Source organism: Taudactylus pleione, unplaced genomic scaffold, assembly GCF_031769625.1.
Source record: "Taudactylus pleione unplaced genomic scaffold, aTauple2 ptg000256l, whole genome shotgun sequence".
In the NCBI taxonomy this organism is placed as follows: Eukaryota; Metazoa; Chordata; class Amphibia; order Anura; family Myobatrachidae; genus Taudactylus; species Taudactylus pleione.
The window spans coordinates 19016168-19035181 of record NW_028284658.1 but is presented as its reverse complement, the minus strand read 5'-3'; the positions used below and the strand labels follow the sequence as shown (position 1 = coordinate 19035181).

Sequence of the window (19014 nt, the reverse complement as noted above, 5' to 3'; positions counted from 1 at the left end):
AATGTGGCACTACGGACAAGACGGGTCACGTGAGAATCCACCTGTGGAGGGGATTCCCACTTAGCAAAATAATTATCCGTGAACGGATAAGCCACCGCCAGGCGTCTCTGCGGCTGGTATCTTTTGCCAGGTTGTTTCCACGCCTCCTCTAAATGGTCCACCAACTGACCCGAAAGAGGAAAGACTGTGGCATCGCCCTTCACATCTTTGAAAAAGGCATACTTAGATTTAGCCGCTGGGGGAACTTCGTCCTCAATCACCAAGGCTGTGCGGACCGCCCGAATAAGTCCAGGAATATATACTTTGGACTTAGCATCAGCGTCCTTAGTATGGAGAGGTTCCTGATCGTAAGGATCCAGAATCTCCCCATCATCAGACGTCCCTTCGTCATCCTCATAAGGAGCGGACAGAGACGCCACCGGCCTTTTATGAGGCCGCATCACAGACTCCCCTTGCAACACATCCGACAAGTGCTGTACAGAACTCGTCAGGGAGTTAACCCACGCTGGCTCCTGAGAACCCGGAAGCGGGGAAATAGGGAGACTGTGGGGTACCACCAATTGTCGTGGGAACCCCTGCATGGGTGACGACACCACAGACTGCTGGGACAAACCCCTCGGAGTAAACGCGGACTGCGGAGCTAACTGGCCCACTAAAGCTGTTAACGCCTGAGCGAAACAAGCCCAGGGCGGCTCCTGTACCGGTGCTGTAACCGTAATAGGCCGCGCCATGGACAAACACTGCCGGCAAAGGCCCTCCGCGCTACCCTCCCCCTCCGCTAACGGTACTTTGCACGTGGTACACTGTAGCCGGAGGGGAAAATCACTTTCAGACATGATGGCACCACGTATGTGACCTCTCTAACCAATTAAGTATTAAATAGGCGAGAGACCACCCTGCAGCACCGCACCGCAAGGGCTTTAGCAGAAGAACAGGGACAGTAATAAAGCTGACAGTTTAGAGAAGAAAAGTTACAGGCAGCAGCGCTAGCACAGTCACATACAATGCAGAGAAATAACAATTCCTGCACTAACAGCGCTGATTACTCAACTACACAGACACAGGGCCTGGTAGAACACAGCGCTGCATACACAGACCTGAGCCACAGCGGAGGAGAGGTATGCGGGGGGACCCAGACCACGATGCTTCCGTCCAGCGCTTCCAGCAGCGTTCACCATGCGTTCTGGAGAAGATGGCCGCCGAGGAGCAGAGAGGAGGCTGGCCTGGGGGAGGAGCGCTGCCACAGGACCAGTCGGCAGCATGCAGAGAGGGCTGTGTGCAGCGGGGGAGGCGCCGGCTGTGAGACAGGGAAGGCGCGCTCCCCTGGCATGCATTTAACCCCTGGGACGCCGCAGCGCTACCGCTCTGCTGCGGTCCGCTGTCCCAGGGGGTAGTGGAAGCGCAGGTTGGTCGCCTGGCTCCACGCTGCAGCCAGTCCCCAGGGAGCCCCCTGCCTGGGGACTTAGGACCATGTGATCAGCGGGGACCCACCGCGGGACCCCGCTGCTTACCTCTGTCCCCCTTGAATCCGGCCATGGTCCGGAGCATCTGGGGTCACCGCTAGCTGTGACCCCAGACGCCCACCAGCATCCCCGGATCAGTACCGGCGTTCTGGTACCGGCGGGGTGTAGGGAAGACAGCATGGACGTCAGGACTGACTGTCCATGCTGTTCATCCAGATGTGCAGCCACAGCTGCATGAAGAAAAAGCTTCAGGGGCTCTTCTAGCCCCCACTCCAACAGGTGCACCCGACTCCGGCCGGGCACCAAACTAAACTGAGGTGCCTTGGCCCGGGGGCGGGGTATAGGAGGGGGACCTAGTGCATCCTGGGAGGCTGAAAGCTTAACTCTTTGGTGCCCTGCGACTGACGTCACACCTATACCCCCCCAAGGTATCCTGTGGATACCCTATGGACCCTGAAGTAGAAAAATGTTCAGAAACTCTTTTTGCATACTATCACAATCTGACTAGTTTTGCAGTAAAGTGTTAAAACACTGTATAAATTGCTATTAGTGGCAGTACAAAATAATTATTTATTTTGTTCTTTAATTCACTAACTCATAAAGTAAAGCTACTTAGGTACAATGCAGACTTTTTCCACAACACTCCTAGGCCAAAAGTTTATTATTATCCTTTAAATATCTATATGGCGCCACAAGGGTTCCACAGCGCCTAACAAAGTACATAAACAGTTGAACAGAACAAGAATACAGTGACTACAGTACAAGACATTGCAGGATAAGTACATAGAATATAAACATTGCTGCAACAGTAGCAGAATGGCAAAAGTCAAGGGTTATTGAGAAATGATGCTTATAGGTCATCCTTAGGTTCCGTTATGTGGCGGTGTACAGGGTTATACTTATGCCTGTCCACATATTTTATGAATGGCAGTCGCCAGCACTGGTTATGTCTATCATATTGACCATAAATAACTTAATTTAGTCCTGATCCACCAACTTGTGGCACCTCTGCATGTGTCCCACAGCACCCAACCATTGTTTAAGGCACTGTATTTCATCAAAACCATACAAAACATTTATAGAAAAATGTCATTTACATTTTTTCAGACCTCCTCAATGAAAACATGTTTATGTTTAATTTATTTTCAGTACACAGCAGTATAAATTAGCTCTATAGGAAGAAAGGACCTGTGTGGGTCTTTCATGTGCAGTTTTGTGAATCTCCATTTTTCATGCAGTTTAAATATGTGTTTTGCAAGCTATGCAATTTATGACAAGGGGGCAAATAATCTAGGGTGCGGGATTGTGGAACTGATGAGATTGTTTGCGAGTTAGCAGTCAAATTGAAAGCGGTAATATGTAGCAAAATCACCTGCAGCTTTAAATTTGCTATCTTGCTGAAATCTCTGCAGTTCTAGATAACTTTTTTAATGTCTTTCACCTATTTTCCACACAGTTGTTAAATAAAATGAAAATATTCCAGCAAAAAAAAAAAAAGCTGCCTTATATATACACTAATTTATGACCAAATAAAGTTAATTTCTGTAGCTCGGCTTCAAAAAGGTACATGCCATGGTTCAGAGGTGAAAGAGATAAAATGGTGTTCATTTTACGGATATCTCCATCACAGACACAACACAACACAGTGTGAGTACTGAGATTCAGGAAATGAAAATATAATAAAATCTAGCAATTCAACGATGATGCAAATATATAATTTAATGGAAGAATCTGTTGATAGATATACAAATAAAGCTGGATTCTGTGCGTACTGAGGGCTCATTCACATGTATCTGTAATTAGAATAGTAAGATCTGTGCAATATGTCTTTTCTGTTCTCTCTGGTGAATTTTCTTTGTCCCGGTCATATCTTACTGTACGTTGAACTTTTTCGCTATGTTATGCATTTTTTTAACAGAATAATAATTCAAGATTTAGATTTTTTGAGTAGTGTGAGTTTCCAAATCTACTTGGAAAGTGAGTCTGGCTGTTTTACAATATATTCTGCTACACAGAAAATACACAATAAAAGGTGCCCATACTCATGAATCCTGATAACCCATTAGATGGATTTAGACTGTGTTGACCCATGGTTCAGTGGGGGGCCTAAACTGAATTCTGGTCCTAAAAAATATCTCATCAAGATCTTTAGCAGAAGTCATTCAATCCTGGCAGTAAATGCAGTGAGATGATGACTGTAGCTTTGATAAATGTAGTGCAAGTAAGTACAAATCAAAGTATTAGCTGATTCTATGCTATTGGCTACTACACATTTACACTTTTGTTAGAAAAACATCCCCAGTATTTATCGTAATGTAGTTATACTTTGGCAACATATGAAACCTTGTACTGTCAGAAAGTTCTCAAGAAAGATAGAACTACCGGTATTAATGTTTGATGCACTATGCTTAAAATATAACTGTGAACCCCTTTAAATTACATTATAATGATTAATAGCAAAAGTGACTTGATTGTTGGTGAGTGAGAATGTATAATTAAAATAATAAATCAGTATCATGCTTGTGTGCATGCTTTAATGGAGTGTTTGGGTATTTTATAATTTTTTCCTTTGAATGCAATATGTTTCTGTACTTAAGTTTACGGTCAGCTTGGGCTTTGATACAACGTTTCTGTATTTTAGTTTATTTTGTCTATTTTAGTACAGTGTCTCTTTGGATTAGTGCACTGTGGATCCCGTTGCTACGACTAGGTCGTTAAACGAATTGGTCACTAAACGAGGAACCATATATACTTAATACAGGTAATCATTTTTATTTATTCTGAAAAAATAAAAGGTCTAAAGGAAACTTAAACTTGATACTGTAACTGTTTTACTTTGCATAACTCGTACATACTGTACAGTACAATTTAAAGTTATAAAAAAAAAAGACATTCAGAATAACATTTTAGTCATTGTATTGTGGGTTCCAGCTGGTCATAGTGCTAGTCGTAAGTCCGAACGGTTGTTAAACTAGTAGGTTGTTAAGTGAGGAATGTCTGTATTATGAATGATGTGTCTGAGGGAAAACAAGTGCATTAATATCTCTCCTATCAGTTACCACCTCCCCAAAAATCAACCTCTTCCTCCACAAAGTAAATTTCCTCATTTTCCCAAATACACTGCCTTGGTTTAATGGTGCATACACACGGTGCAATAACGATATCACTGACTGATCGTCCTGCACCTTCCTGATGTGCTGGATGATCGTTATCGTTTAGCCAGCATACCACCAGCCCACCAATGACTGACCTGTTGATCGTGTAACCTGGTCGATATTGACCACGTTGGCCTGCATGCACAGGCAATGGTCGATATCGTTATCGTCCATACATGCGCGTGCATCGCTGGTCGTTGGGCACCAAAAACCGAACGTTCACGATATGGTCGATATTGTTATCGTTCATATCGTGCATTTTTATCGTACCGTGTGTACGCACCATTACCCATGACTCTGTTTTCTGCTTTACTCCACACATCCAGTTTCACTCACAGTCCTACTCTTGAAATATTGCTAGAATATGATTTTTATTACCTAAAGTGCAGCCAGAACTTGTAACATTGCCATCCTTGATTACTTGATCTCAGTGGTTCTCAAACTCGGTCCTCAGGACCCCACACAGGTCACATTTTGCGGGTCGCCCAGCAGGTGCACAGGTGTAGTCATTACTCACTGACACATTTAAAAGATCCACAGGTGGAGATAATTATTTCACATGTGATTCTGTGAGGAGACCTGGAAAACATGCACTGTTTGGGGTCCTGAGGACTGAGTTTGAGAACCTGTGCTCTATCTGCTTCCTACTTGGCATTGATTCAAGCCGTCCTACATACAGTACATAGCAAGACTAACGTTCCTCTCTTGTTGCTCCCTGTCCCATGCACCATTGTGAAAAACACTCCAAAACACTCACACTTGCTGACAAAGCTCTGAACACTATGACACCTTCATACACCTCGAATCTTCAAAATACCTGATCTGTGACACTGGGGCTAATTCAGCAGTGCCCGCAGAACGCAGCTTTGCAATTGCATTTCTTGCTGAATCAGGGCTACTAACCTCTCACTCCCACACACAAGATTTTTTCACCTAATGGTTTTCCTACCATAACTGAGCTGCCTTCCCAAGCTTTTAACACTTAAATCTCTCTAAAAACAACCTTCTTACTAGTATATACAATATCCCCACTGATACACCCTCACTATCGTCCTAATCTCTGCTCTCAGGTACACTTGTTCCTCTTGTCATTAGATTGTAGGATATCTTACATTCAGTGTCCTCCCTACCCTTTGTTTCACATATGCCTTTATTATTTATTACCAGTTAATTATATAGCACACATATTCTGCAGCGCTTTACAGCGAATATTTAGCCATCAGTCCCTGCTTGCGCTTTATATTCCCTACCACAGGTACACAAATACACACTAGGGTTAATTTTTGTTGGGAGCCAATTAACCTACCGGTATATTTTTTAAGTGTGGGAGGAAACCGCAGTACCCGGAAGAAACCCACACAAGCACGGAGAGAATATACAAACTCCACACAACTCCCATTTATCTACCTTGTCTGTCTTTTTTATGCTCCTTTTCCCAACATAGCATTGAATGCAGGTTTCTTTTTCCGAACTACCAAAATTTGCATAAAGGTCTATAATATACCATTTATACTTGATGCCTGCATGTTATGGTAATGTCACTTCTTATCATGCTGAGAAACAATATTTATCACTAATATGAAATAACTACTGCAATGACTTATTAACAGACATCACTTTAATACAGACAGAAACTTCCCAATATAACACCTTACCGAGGAGCTTTTATGAAAATACCTACACAAATACTGCACAGAAACAAAGGGTCAAGTGAAACATTAATGCAGTAATACACACATCAGGTTGTATTAATTTTCACATGTAAGCACATTTTCAACTCCCTCCTCGCCTCCCCTCCCCGCTCTCTGCCCTTGACTTTGCGGCCTACTTTACATCTAAAATTGACTCCATACGTCAGGACGTTATATCCCACCAGCCCCACTGCTATCCACCTCCTCCTTTCCCGGATCACCCGTCTCCATCCATTTTACTGACTCTTAACTTTCTTCTCCCCTGTATCTGGAGAAGAAGTCATGTCCATCATCCGGTCCTCCCCTCCTTCCACCTTCCCCCCCCTTGACCCTATCCCTTCACGTCTCCTCCGCTACCTCTCTCCTTCTGCCTGCTCCCATCTTGTCCACATCCTTAATTTCTCCCTATCATCAGGCACTGTCCCGTCTGCATTCAAACATGCCCTTGTCTCCCCCATTCTTAAAAAACCTACCCTTGACCCTAACACTCTCTCCAACTACCGTCCCATCTTTCTCCTCCCTTTTGCCTCCAAGCTGCTTGAGCGTGTTGTTTACAACTGCCTTACCACCTTTCTTTCCTCCCGCTCCCTCCTTGACCCTTTTCGGTCTGGCTTCCATTCTATCCATTCCACTGAAACTGCCCTCACAAAAGTCAGCAATGACCACCTTGCTGCTAAATCCAAGGGCCACTACTCTCTGCACATTCTCCTTGACCTCCCTGCTGCTTTCGACACTGTGGACCACTCTCTCCTTCTGCAAATCCTTCACTCCCTTGGTCTACATGACATTGTCCTCTCCTGGCTATCCTCCTACCTCTCTGACTGATCCTTCTCTGTTTCCTCTCATGACTCCTGTTCTCCCCCACAGCTTCTTACAGTAGGTGTTCGCCAAGGTTCTGTTCTTGGACCTCTCCTTTTCTCACTCTATACGTCCTCACTAGGTGAACTCATCAGCTCTTTTGACCTCTAATATCTCTATGCTGATGATACTCAGATCTACCTTTCCACCCCTGACCTCTCTCCCTCTGTCCTCACTCGTGTATCCAACTGTCTCTTTGCCATCTCTTCCTGGATGTCCCAGCGATTTCTTAAACTTAATATGTCTAAGACTGAGCTAATTATTTTCCCACCCCCCAACATAACCACATTTCCCACCATTTCTTTATCAATTGATGGCACAACTATCTCCTCTAGCCCCAAAGTGCGCTGTCTTGGAGTTATCCTGGACTCCGCCCTCTCCTTCAAACCACATACCCAGAATCTCTCGCAGTCCTGTCGTTTTCATCTTAAAAATATTTCCAAGATTAGACCCTTTTTCACCCAGGATGCCACTAAAACCCTCATACACTCAGTGGTCATCTCCAGATTGGACTACTGTAACCTCCTCTTATCTGGCCTCCCCAACTCCCTTCTCTCCCCTCTCCAGTGTGTTCTCAATGCTGCTGCTCGGCTCATCTTCTTCCCAAAACGCTCTGCATCTGCCTCCCCTCTCCTACAAGCTCTCCACTGGCTCCCCTTCCCTTTCAGAACCCAATTTAAGGTTCTCACACTCACTTACAAAGCCCTCAGCCATTCCTCTTCCATTTACATCTCGGATCTCATCTCCCTTCACTCTCCTGTCCGCCCTCTTCGTTCAACAAATGCACGCCACCTCTCATGCCAATTGATTACTTCCTCCCACTCCCGCCTCCAAGATTTTGCCCATGCTGCTTCCCACCTTTGGAACTCTCTCTCGCTTCCCATCAGACTCTCCACCTCTCTTCAATCCTTCAAACGGGCTCTCAAGACCCACTATTTCATCAAAGCCTTTCAGCTCTCATCTTAACTTGATGCTACATACTCCTTCCTCCCTGCCTACTCCCATCTGTGTCACACCTGTTTGTCTGCCCCTCCCCTTTAGAATGTAAGCTCTTATCAGCAGGGTCCTCTACCCTCTTGTGCTTCTCCTTACTCTACTTTCATCTACTTCTTACTCTCTACTAGGGCACCTAACACTTGGTTGCTTTGCATTGTTGCTTATCTGGGTGTTATGGTCACAAATGTAGCAACGTATATTATCCATGTCCTGTGTTGTATTGTACTGTACTGTAAGTCACTGTAAATCAACCTGTTTATGTACTTTGTAAGGTGCTGCGGAACACTTGTGGCGCCAAATAAATAAATGATAATTATTTTCTTTCCAAATCCTAAAACAGAATATACTTTTAGGTAACTGTGACTAGGTTTGAACATCCAGAGCTTTCTCTATCAAAACTGGTGACACATGGATGAGAACGTAGGTAGGGTTAGGATAAATCTATTACCTTTGATTGTTAACAGTGCACACATCAGTATCAGGTTAGTGTCCTTTTAGAAAATGGACACTTACTGGTCAATCGATGCAGTTGTTGAAGAAGAAACTCAGTTAAACATATTCTGATTGTTTATAACAGCTTTCACCTCTTGAAGTACTTACCATCTTTTTGTGATAATGCTTTATCGATAAAGTCAGAGGCTTCCTCAAAGTAAGAGCTGAGGTCAAAATTTGGTCTGTCGTTGGCTTTAATACCATGATAGGTAATGCCTGTGCCATTGTAAAAGGCAGCGTTTGTGTTCACGTGCATGAATGAATTCCCTTCTGCAGCATTGAGTATATGAGTAATTCCAAGGCGCTGCAACCTCATGATGTTCTGTGCAATGAACCTAAAAGAAAAAATGTGGTTACATCTTAATAAAACTACAAATATTTCATTATAATGCAGATTTGCACACCAAATGTTAAATGAACAGTATCATTAGTTTCCTTTTACTCACATTAATATTAATAATATACAGATGTGTTCTTATACATCTTTGCTGCTGTTGCGCTTAAAAGCCCCGCTCTGCACGCCAGTTCTCGTGAGACTCTGCTAGCGTTGGGCATCTTTTTTTGCGTCTTTTTTTCCAAAGATGTGTCTGTCATAATGCAATGTGACTAGCACACACCAACAGACAGTGCAGATTAATATGATATGTGACACTTGTATATCTTTGTACGACTGAGTCTATGCATCTGTATACGATGTGCTACAGTGTAGCGGACGCATCTTTTTTCACTCCAAGTTCCGTTGTGCTACATATACAGACTCAGGTGCACACAGTTATACTAGTGTCGCATATCAAATTTATCAGCTTAGTCTCCTGGTGCATCCTTGTCACATTACATCGCGACTAAGACTTAACTGAAGCCATAGTGAATAAGGACACATCTGTAGCAGAGTATGAGCTTCTTGGCAGGGTGGACATACAGCTGGGGTGTAGTAGGTATGAAATCCCGACAGCGGCAACCCGGCAAGGGTGAAAATCCCGATCGTCCCTAAGGTAAGTATTGCTAACCTAAGTCCCCCCCTAACCCTAACCCTCCCTTAGGGGTGCCTAACCCTAACCTCCCCTCGGGGGTGCCTAACCCTAACCCCCCCTTACCCTAGCCTAACCCTAACCTCCTGGGGGGTGCCTAACCCTAAGTCCCCCCCGGGAGCCCTAAACCCAGTTCTACCCCCCCGTGGCTGTTCTCACCAGTCGCCTGGCATCGCTTCGATCGGGATGCCGGGCGTCGGTCTTCCGGGGTCTGGTTAATGACAGGCGTCTAGATTTAGACGCCTGTCATTAGTACCACGCCGGGATTAGAACGTCTGGAAGCCGGCGGTCGGGATTTAGACCGTCGGCTTCCAAACTACATCCCTACAGCTGAGGACAATAAGTGACCATGTTGTGGCTCATGAAGTATAACTAATGTGTATACTCTCTCAGAATGTTTGGGAGACTCCTAAATTTCAGGGAGATCTCTGGGACTCCTGGGAGAGCAGTTCACCCTACAGGATCCCAGCAATCTCCTACTGAAGTGGGTGGGCAGAGTATTTATGAAAAGATTCATGCAAATCTCATAATTATATGTGTATAAACATTAATGTCCACAGAGTGTGCATGTCTTAGTGTACATTTTAAAGACACTGTTTGGGACATATGTGCTTTAATGCAGATGACTATTCTTTTGATTGAGATTATTTATTTTACATTTCTAAGCTTGTCAGTTGTGTTCATAATTAGTACTTTACAGTCAGCTCCATATGGGTAATGTATGTCAGGGAATAGGATTTTTTTCACCCTAAAACCTATTGAGACAAGCAGGGAAGTAGGGAGGGCGGTTTCAGTGGAACGCAAGCTCCAGGTGCCGCAGGTGTCCAGAGGTGCCGCATGCTGTGCCTGCTGGCTTGCCAGAGTGTCTAACCGGCATCTGTCTAAGCTGACAGCCTGCCGGGTGCCAGCATCAGAGGCACTTCCGTCTTGTGCCTTGTGCGTAGGGGGCCCCGGGGGATGACGTCATGACGTCACCCGCGCACTGTGGAGCCTGAAGGCTGCACCTGCTGGATCTAGTTAGATCCAGTCAGCGCGGCAGCATGAACGACAGCCCGGACGACGGCCGCGATGGATCAGGTAAGTACTGGGGGGGGGGGGAGGCACTACTTTAAGGGGCAGAACTGCAGGGGGCACTGCATATGGGCACCTATACAGGGGGCACTGCATTTGGGCACCACTACAGGGGGCACTGCACATGGGCACAGCTACAGGGGGCACTGCATATGGGCACAGCTACAGGGGGAAAGCATGTGGGCACTACTACAGAGAGCCCTGCATAAGGGGTACTACTACAGGAGTGATACGGAAGGAGGGTGGAAAGCTGGAGCAGGAGGATGGAGAAACAGGGGGAAGAAGGCGGAATATATTTAGCCCTCCATTCCCCACTTTGATGCTGCCCCATATCTTTATTTTTACTTCTCTTTACTTTAATCCCATATAGACCCGCTTTCTCCGTGGAACACTTGAGGGGGTGGGTGCCATAGCACGCACATGCTCCGGGCGCCCTGGCTACACGCTACACCTGTGGACACAAGTCATTCTGAAATGAGGACCATTTTTCTCTATACAGTAATTTTGTTTCTGCATTAAGTGTAAGCTGCCATTGTTACATAACATACATACACTTCTGTTAATTTCTCCCCTTAGAGGCCAAATTAACATATAGCAATATCATACAATATTTAGCAATGAATCTTCTTACACAGAATAAACAATAAGAAATTTCCAAATCTTTATAGATAAACTAAATGAAAACATATCACATTAATTTTAACTTTGTTGTTCTTTTTAAATGGATGCTATTCATACATTTAAAAGCACTTAATGTGCACTTACAGCAATTGCACAGTCTCTGCTTTCACCAACAGGGAGCTGCGCCTCCCTCAGACCCTGCAGAGCCGTGACTTGAGAGGAATACAATTTTGTTATAATGGAAATGCTTAACTTTACTTATTGATTTCATAACAACAGAAAGTAAATAGCAAGTTTCCATGCATTATTGCTAAGAGTTTATTACTGAAATCAGTGAGCTAATATGCAAGAAATAAAGTCCTTAAAATGTGTTAGTGTATAATGTGCAACAAATGATTTTTCTACATAGGAAAAGCTGTTTAATGAAACAAATAAGGCAATGCACACATTAATGTGCAGGTAATACGACCTAGCCTTAGGAGGACTCCAAGAAACCTCTATTACTTTGCCTCAAAGCTGAGACATAGCAGAGTACAGTGTTTTAAAGGACCTAAATGAGCATTCACATAAAACCCCATTATTTCTTACTGGTAATAAATGCTTGTGAGTGCTACAAAGTCAAAATGGACACAATACCTGATTCAGAGACTAATGTATGCGCTGCTGCGATTTATTTTGGATTTGCTGCTGCAAAAATATGCAAATGATAGTCTCAGCTTTCCCCTTGTGTACTTGCAAGCCTAGAGGCACCCACTTTCAATGTCCATGGGCAGTGCAAATCCGCCGGTGGACGGCTGTTGCTGTCAACATTTACAATACCCTACACAGTGTCTCTTTCTGAACTTTCTCTATCACGGTCTCTGTAGCTGCAGCTTTGCATTTGAGAACATAGTGTTTGAGAAGGACACACCCTCGATACAGGTTCCCGACTATAGATATACAGTAATTAGTTAGACAATGTCTAGATAGACACCAGATGTTAGACAGTCAATAGTTAGACAAAAATAAAAGTTTGACACGGAAAAAAGTCAGACACACTAAAGTTAGACATGTAAAAAGTTCGACAGGTACAATAGGTCGACGGGATCAAAAGTTCGACATGAAAACGAACGACACATTCTTTTTTTAGGATTAGGCACTTACTGGAGCCCCACGGTAAGGGTTAGGCACCAGGAGGGAGGGTTAAGGTAAGGCACTTAGCCCCACGGTTAGGCACTTACCTAGACGGTTAGGGTTAGGCACCAGGAGGGAGGGTTAGGGTGAAGATTAGGGCTAAAAAAAAAAAAAAAATTTGTGTCGATCATTTCAACTTTTGACCCTGTCGAATTTTTTACATGTCTAACTTTAGTGTGTCTGACTTTTGTCTGTGTCAAACTTTTTTCACTGTCTAACTATTGACTGTCTAACATCTGGTGTCTATCTAGACATTGTCTAACTAATTACTGTCTATCTCTTATACCACACCCCTTGATACTCCCATAACAAGCCCATGAAATGGCCTATTTTGTATTCACTTCAAGTCATCTCCAAGGAATGCCCATAGCTGTCTGCCACCAGCTTTATGCCTGAATGTACAAGCACTAAGCACAGTTTACCTACTCTAAAACATAAAGAATATATATATATATATATATATATACACATACATACATACATATATATATACATACATACATACACACACAGCTATTTTTGAGCCTGGACCAGTTAGTATTAGAAACCTTGGGGGCAATTTAATTCAGCGCTATGTTGAATAGCCCTGGGAACTCCCTCCCGGAGCTATTCAATTGACCATGCTGTTAAGTCTGACTACAGGATTTCTGCTTGCACGCTCCTGAGATGCGAAAAGAAATCTGACTTAAGTGCCGGCTGCGAAGCTGTTTTGTGGCTTAGCGCGCTGCTAACAGCCTCGAGGCCTGTATTTTTGTCGGAGAATACCGGATACCGCGACTAAACATCCAGCTTAAGGGGCGGTAACCCGCATTCTCTGATTTAAGTGGTTCTGGTCTGACTTAACAGTGCGTCAATTAAATAGCTCAGGAAAATCCTTCCTGGCGCTATTCAGCATCGCGCTGAATTGAATCTCCCCCTTTGTCCTTCGTTCCTTGTGGAGATATCCTTAGTTTGTTAGTAATACAGTGGCACACATTAGGAAGCACATGGGTAGCCCTTTAATCTACAAAAAGACCACATATTTCTCAAAATCTCAGTAGTACACAATACATTTACCCCAAATAATTGTCAACAGGTGGCCTACTGATAAAGTATTACAATTAATTAATAGGCAGAATAACAAATAAGCAGCCTCAATAGTGTATAGGTGAGAAGTCAAGTTGAAATCACATTGCTTAAAATAGTCAGATTTGCAAATCAATTCAGTGAGCTCAATGCAGTGCTTTTAGACTTATATTCAAGTCTTCAGAACCAATCTTCTTTTCCTATTCAAATCGCTCTACCTGATCTTGCTGTTCTGTCAGGATAGAACAAGTGAAAATACATTTCAGAGACCTGGTGCTGGAATAGTTTTTCTAAACAATGTGTCAAGTTTTTTCTTTTTTTGACCCTGGTACACACCAACCAGGGATATCAGGAAGGGGCCATTGGTACTTACCTCCCTAAGTGCAGGTCTTGAACATACGTAGCTGGAGTGGAAGGGGAGGGGATTTGCAAAATGTAGACGAGGAATTGCAACTTTTTCTTTTTGTTAAAAAAATTATAAAATAGAGTCGCATAATAACAAATTAACAGTGTCCCCATTATGGAAACTATAAATGTCCAAAAATGAATACTTATCTGTTCTTTTGTTTCTGGATTGATATGAGGTAATCAAATGGGGAGTTGAAAAAAAAACAAAAACAAACATATAGGGTGGATGCAATAATGGTTTAAAGTCAGGTAGCTCTACATTTTAATTTATTAATAGGTTATGCTGGCACTAGTTATTTTTTTGCTATTATATTGAGGCACTATTTTATCATTACTTTTTCAAGGAGCAATGCTTTGCTATAAATAGGGGGCAATAAATTGTTAATTATATTATAAAATGGCACACTTTTCTTATGATTACCCAGATATCCACAGTCCACATGTACCAGAAAGGCTTTGATCTAAGCTGCTTGTGTTTCAAAATCAGAGTTTTCTGGTGATTGCGCCTTTATTACATGTGGCCGTTTGTACCTTGTCAGAAGACTCGCCAAAAACCTGCAATTTTCACAAATTACAGGCAATTACATGTCCCCTTTGTCTTAAAGTGAGTAGTGCTTACCAGAAATCAGTTCTACTCATGACCTATAAAACCCCCAAAGGTGTTTGCTTTCAGGAAAAAAGGCTGCAAGAAAACTAAAAAAAATCCAAGTGCTTTATTAAAGAGTAAAATATAAAAAGAATAACAGCAGCAATATAAAGGTAGAAGCAAAATAAAAAATACATAAAAATTATGTTCAATCACAGTAGCTTTCGCTAGGGTTTCAACTCCCAATAGGAAAAAATGAAAAATATTGCAAATGATGGAATGTAATATGTTCAAAATATACCAATTTTATACTAAACAGACACTAGAGCAAAATTTACACATATACATTTAATATACTAAACATGTTAAAAATTAAAAATGGTATTTAAAAGTAACAGAGAATTGCACCTATGAGGAGAAGCATATTTTTGGTAAAAAAACCCCTCTAATACATAAAAAAGGAGAGTTATGGTAAAACTTACCCTTGTTAACTCTCTTTCCTCAAAGTCCATAGGGAGACAATGGGGTGACAGTGGTACTTGGAGGACCGGACACCAACAGCAAAGCTTTTTCTGTCCCAGGATGCTCCAGTCCTGCCCCCTATACCCCGCCCGCAGCAACTCAGTTTTGTCAACAAGCCGAAGGCAGGAGCAGGATAGGAGAGAAGGAAGACTGGTACACTGAAGAATCACACTCTCACACAGAGAAGGAAACAAGTGACCAAAAGAAGAAACACATAGAAGCCAGGTTTGTCAGGGCGGGTGCCCTGTGGACCCGATGGACTTCAAAGAAAGAGTTAACTAAAGTAAGTTTTACCATAACTCTCCTTTTCTTCTTCACGGTCTATAGGGCTCCACAGGGAAACAATGGGGATGTCCCAAAGCAGTTGTTCAAGGGTAGGGGTCCTGAGCTGAGAGGAGAACTCGGCATCCAAAGGAAGCATCCTGAGAGGCAAATGTATCAAAGGCATAGAACCTAAAAAAGGTGTGGACAGAAGACCACGTGGCTGCCTTGCATAGCTGTTGAGCAGACGCGCCACGGCGGGCTGCCCACGACGGACCCACAGAGCGAGTAGAATGAGCAGGTACTGTAGCCGGCACAGGAAGACCAGCCTGCATGTAAGCCTGTGAGATAGTCATGTGAAGCCGTCTGGTCAGAGTCTGTTTGTTAGCTGGCCATCCCTTTTTGTGGAATCCATATAGGACAAAGAGGAAATCCGTTTTCCTGATGGAACCAGTGCGGTCTACATAGATCTGCAAAACACGGACCACATCCAAGGAAGCCTCACCTGCCGAGAGGTCCGGTGATTGGAAGTCCGGAACTACAATTTCTTTATTAAGGTGGAAACAAGAGACCACCTTGGGAAGGAAGACAGGGCATGTTCGAAGAACAGCCCTGTCCTGATGAAAGATCAGTAATGGGGAGCGACAGGAGAGCGCCCCTAAATCCGATACCCTACAGGCAGATGCTATAGCCAGAAGAGTCTCTTCGCAGTGAGCCATTTGACGTCTACTGAGTCCAGGGGTTCAAATGGAGGTTCCTGAAGTGCGTGGAGAATCACTGACAAATCCCACGGAGCCACAGGGTGGACAAAGGGAGCGTGTATATGGAGAACACACTGCAGGAAGGTGTGAACATCCAGCAGTGGAGCAATTCTGCGCTGGAACCATATGGACAGAGCAGAGACGTGCACTTTCAGAGAGGCCAGGCGGAGTCCGAGGACCGTGGAGCTGTAAAAAGCCCAATAGTCAGTGCTTAAAATTGGTAATGTTGCTGTAGGATAGCAAACCGGAGAAATCGCTGATGAGAGGGCGCCATAGGTACATGAAGGTAAGTATCCTGAATGTCCAGAGACAGCATAAAGTCCCCAGGCTCCATAGCCAGGAAAACAGAGCGTAGGGCTTCCATTCAAAACCTGGGCACCTTGATAAACTTGTTCAGAGACTTGAGATTGAGGATAGGCCGATGAGACTCATTGGGCTTCTGAACCAAGAAAAGGGTAGAGTAATAACCCATCCCTCGCTGTGACGACGGGACTGGAATTACTACCCCTGAGTGCAGCAAGGACTGAATGGCCGACAGGAGGAGTCAGGCCTTGCTTGGGTCTGAGGAAGGGCCTCAGCAAAAGAACTGCGGGTGGGGCAGTCGTCTCTGGAATGAGAAGGCATACCCGAGAGAGACCACTTCTTGCACCCAGGCGTCTGTGATGGTTTGACACCAACACTGGGCGAACTGAATAAGTTAGCCTCCCACCCTGGGAGCTCCCAGGGGGAGGCCCGCCCCGTCAGGCGGAAAGCTTGTCCTCAGATTTGGTTGCTGGACGTCTAGTAGCCCAGGCCTGCTTGGGTTTAGGCTTGGAGGTCCTTGCGGATGTCGACTGTCGTGGATAGGACTGACCCTTTGCTTTTCCCTGAGGATGAAAGGACGACATCAGAGACCTTGTAGAAGATGCAGAAGGCAAGAAAGCCGTTTTAGAAGCTGCCAAGGTAGTCACAATCTTGTCCAATTCTGGGCCAAACAGGATTTGTTCAGAGTAAGGCAGAGACTCCAAGGCCTTTTTAGAGTCCGAGTCAGCCTTCCATTAACGAAGCCAAATGATATGGCGGGCCACCACCGAAGCAGCCGATGCCCTGGAAGCTAGGAGACTAGTATAAAAAGCTGCTTCTCCTATATAGGAGGCTGCATCCCTAATGTGCAAGATGTAGGACAGCTTTTCCCGAGAAGTAACAGAAGGAAATGTGTCCTCTAGAGCATTTGCCCAGCTCTCAATGGCTTTTGCCACCCGGGCCATAGCCATGACAAGACGAGTAATAGCTCCTGTAAGATAATAAACAGATTTGAGGCAAGCTTCAATCCTGCTAGCTATTGCCTCCTTTTGGGAGGTTGCAGTATGGATAGGTAAGATAGAGTTCTTAACCAAGTGTATAACGTGGGAATCTAACGCTGAGGGAACTTCCCATCTAGCGCAATCAGATGCTGGATTAAATAAAAAGAAACCAAGCGTTTAGGCAGCTGAAACATTTTATTAGGCTTCACTCATTAGGTCGCAAAGCTGATCAGAGTGAGAGAACTCTAATAATACTAACTTTTGTTGTTTAAAAAAAATGGTTCTTTTACCTTAGGAGTGGGTTCTGAATCTTCTATTTGAAGAATTGATTTAACAGCTCTCACTAGTGCAGGTATATTCAATTTAGATGGCAGCTCTTCCTCCCCCGAGGGGGAGTCAGAGAGGGAGAGGTCCGCATCTTCTACCCCCCCAGATGATAACTCAGAATCTGAGAGCGGGGTAGACTGGGTGGATAGCACAGTACGCTTAGTAGCTTTACTGGGTAAGGTCCTCTCCTTTTGCAACATGTGTTGAAAAAGCTGAAGAGGTAGCCGCCAAACTCTGCACTGAGGTAGAAAGTAAGTCTACCCAGGGAGGGGGCAAAGGAGGTACATTGCATTGCAGGGAGTACTTGATGTGGCAATCCCATAGGGCGAGCAACCACAGGGATCGCTAGGTGGTCCGCAATCTTTGCCAACACCTGTGAAAAGGAAGCCCAAGGGGGCTCCTGAGGGGGTGCTGCAGGGGCCGATGGACCAGGTGCAGTATAACAAATGCACATATTTCAGGGTTATTGTGAAATAAAAAAGGGAAAAGTATAAGCTGACAGTAGAAAGCCAGACAACAGAGCTAGCATAAGTCACATACTGTACAATGCAGAAAATACATCTCACTGCTATGAGCATAAATGCACTCAACTGCCATGGGCACTAAAACAAACAGACCTCACTGGTTGGTATGAAATAGCGATATATAACATTATACATGGGTAAGCCTTCCCGGTGAGCGGTATATAACCTGACACCTGGACACAGCGTTCCCGGAGACCTGTGGCTGGCTTGTTATCAATAGAAAATGGTCGCCGGTCTCTGAGGAGACGGGGAGTGCAGTAGGAGCAGCTCATAGGCAGTAAGACCACAGTGGAATGGCGCGGGCCGCAGGGAGAGAGCTGACCTCCCCTGTGCTAACACTAACCACGAGTTCCCTGACCTCTATGCGCCAGTAACGTATGCCCTGGTGGTCTAGTGGAGTCCCGGGCGGACCGGTGTCCACATCAGCGCCTCCGTTCTGTCTCCAGAGACCTGAGATAAGACTGCCAATATTCAGCTTCCCGCTGTCCCCTTGCATCCCGCCTGCAGTCGGGGGACCGAGGAGCCATGCTAGCCAGGTTCCAAAGATGCTTCGCAGAGAGGCTGAAGTCGCGGTGCCGTAGAGGGGTGATGGAGCAGCAGCGCAGACGTCCAGAAGACTGACTAGCACTGCTTGCTCAGTTACAGTCAAGTAAAATGAAAGAAAATCATAAAAATAAAGCTTGGGCTGCTTAAAAGCAGCCCCATTGATCTAACGGTGATCCAGCTATT

At 44.5% G+C, this 19014-nt stretch overlaps 1 protein-coding gene across 2 annotated transcripts in view; it reads right to left on the bottom strand.

Annotated features, from left to right (window-relative positions):
* DUSP3 (dual specificity phosphatase 3) overlaps positions 1-19014 on the bottom strand; it is a 97547-nt gene that overhangs the window by 27663 nt on the left and 50870 nt on the right. For both annotated transcript variants that reach the window (XM_088480720.1, XM_088480721.1), the window contains exon 2: positions 8764-8990. In XM_088480720.1, the coding sequence (XP_088336846.1) occupies positions 8764-8990 (227 nt within the window). The remainder of the gene's footprint in view (positions 1-8763; positions 8991-19014) is intronic.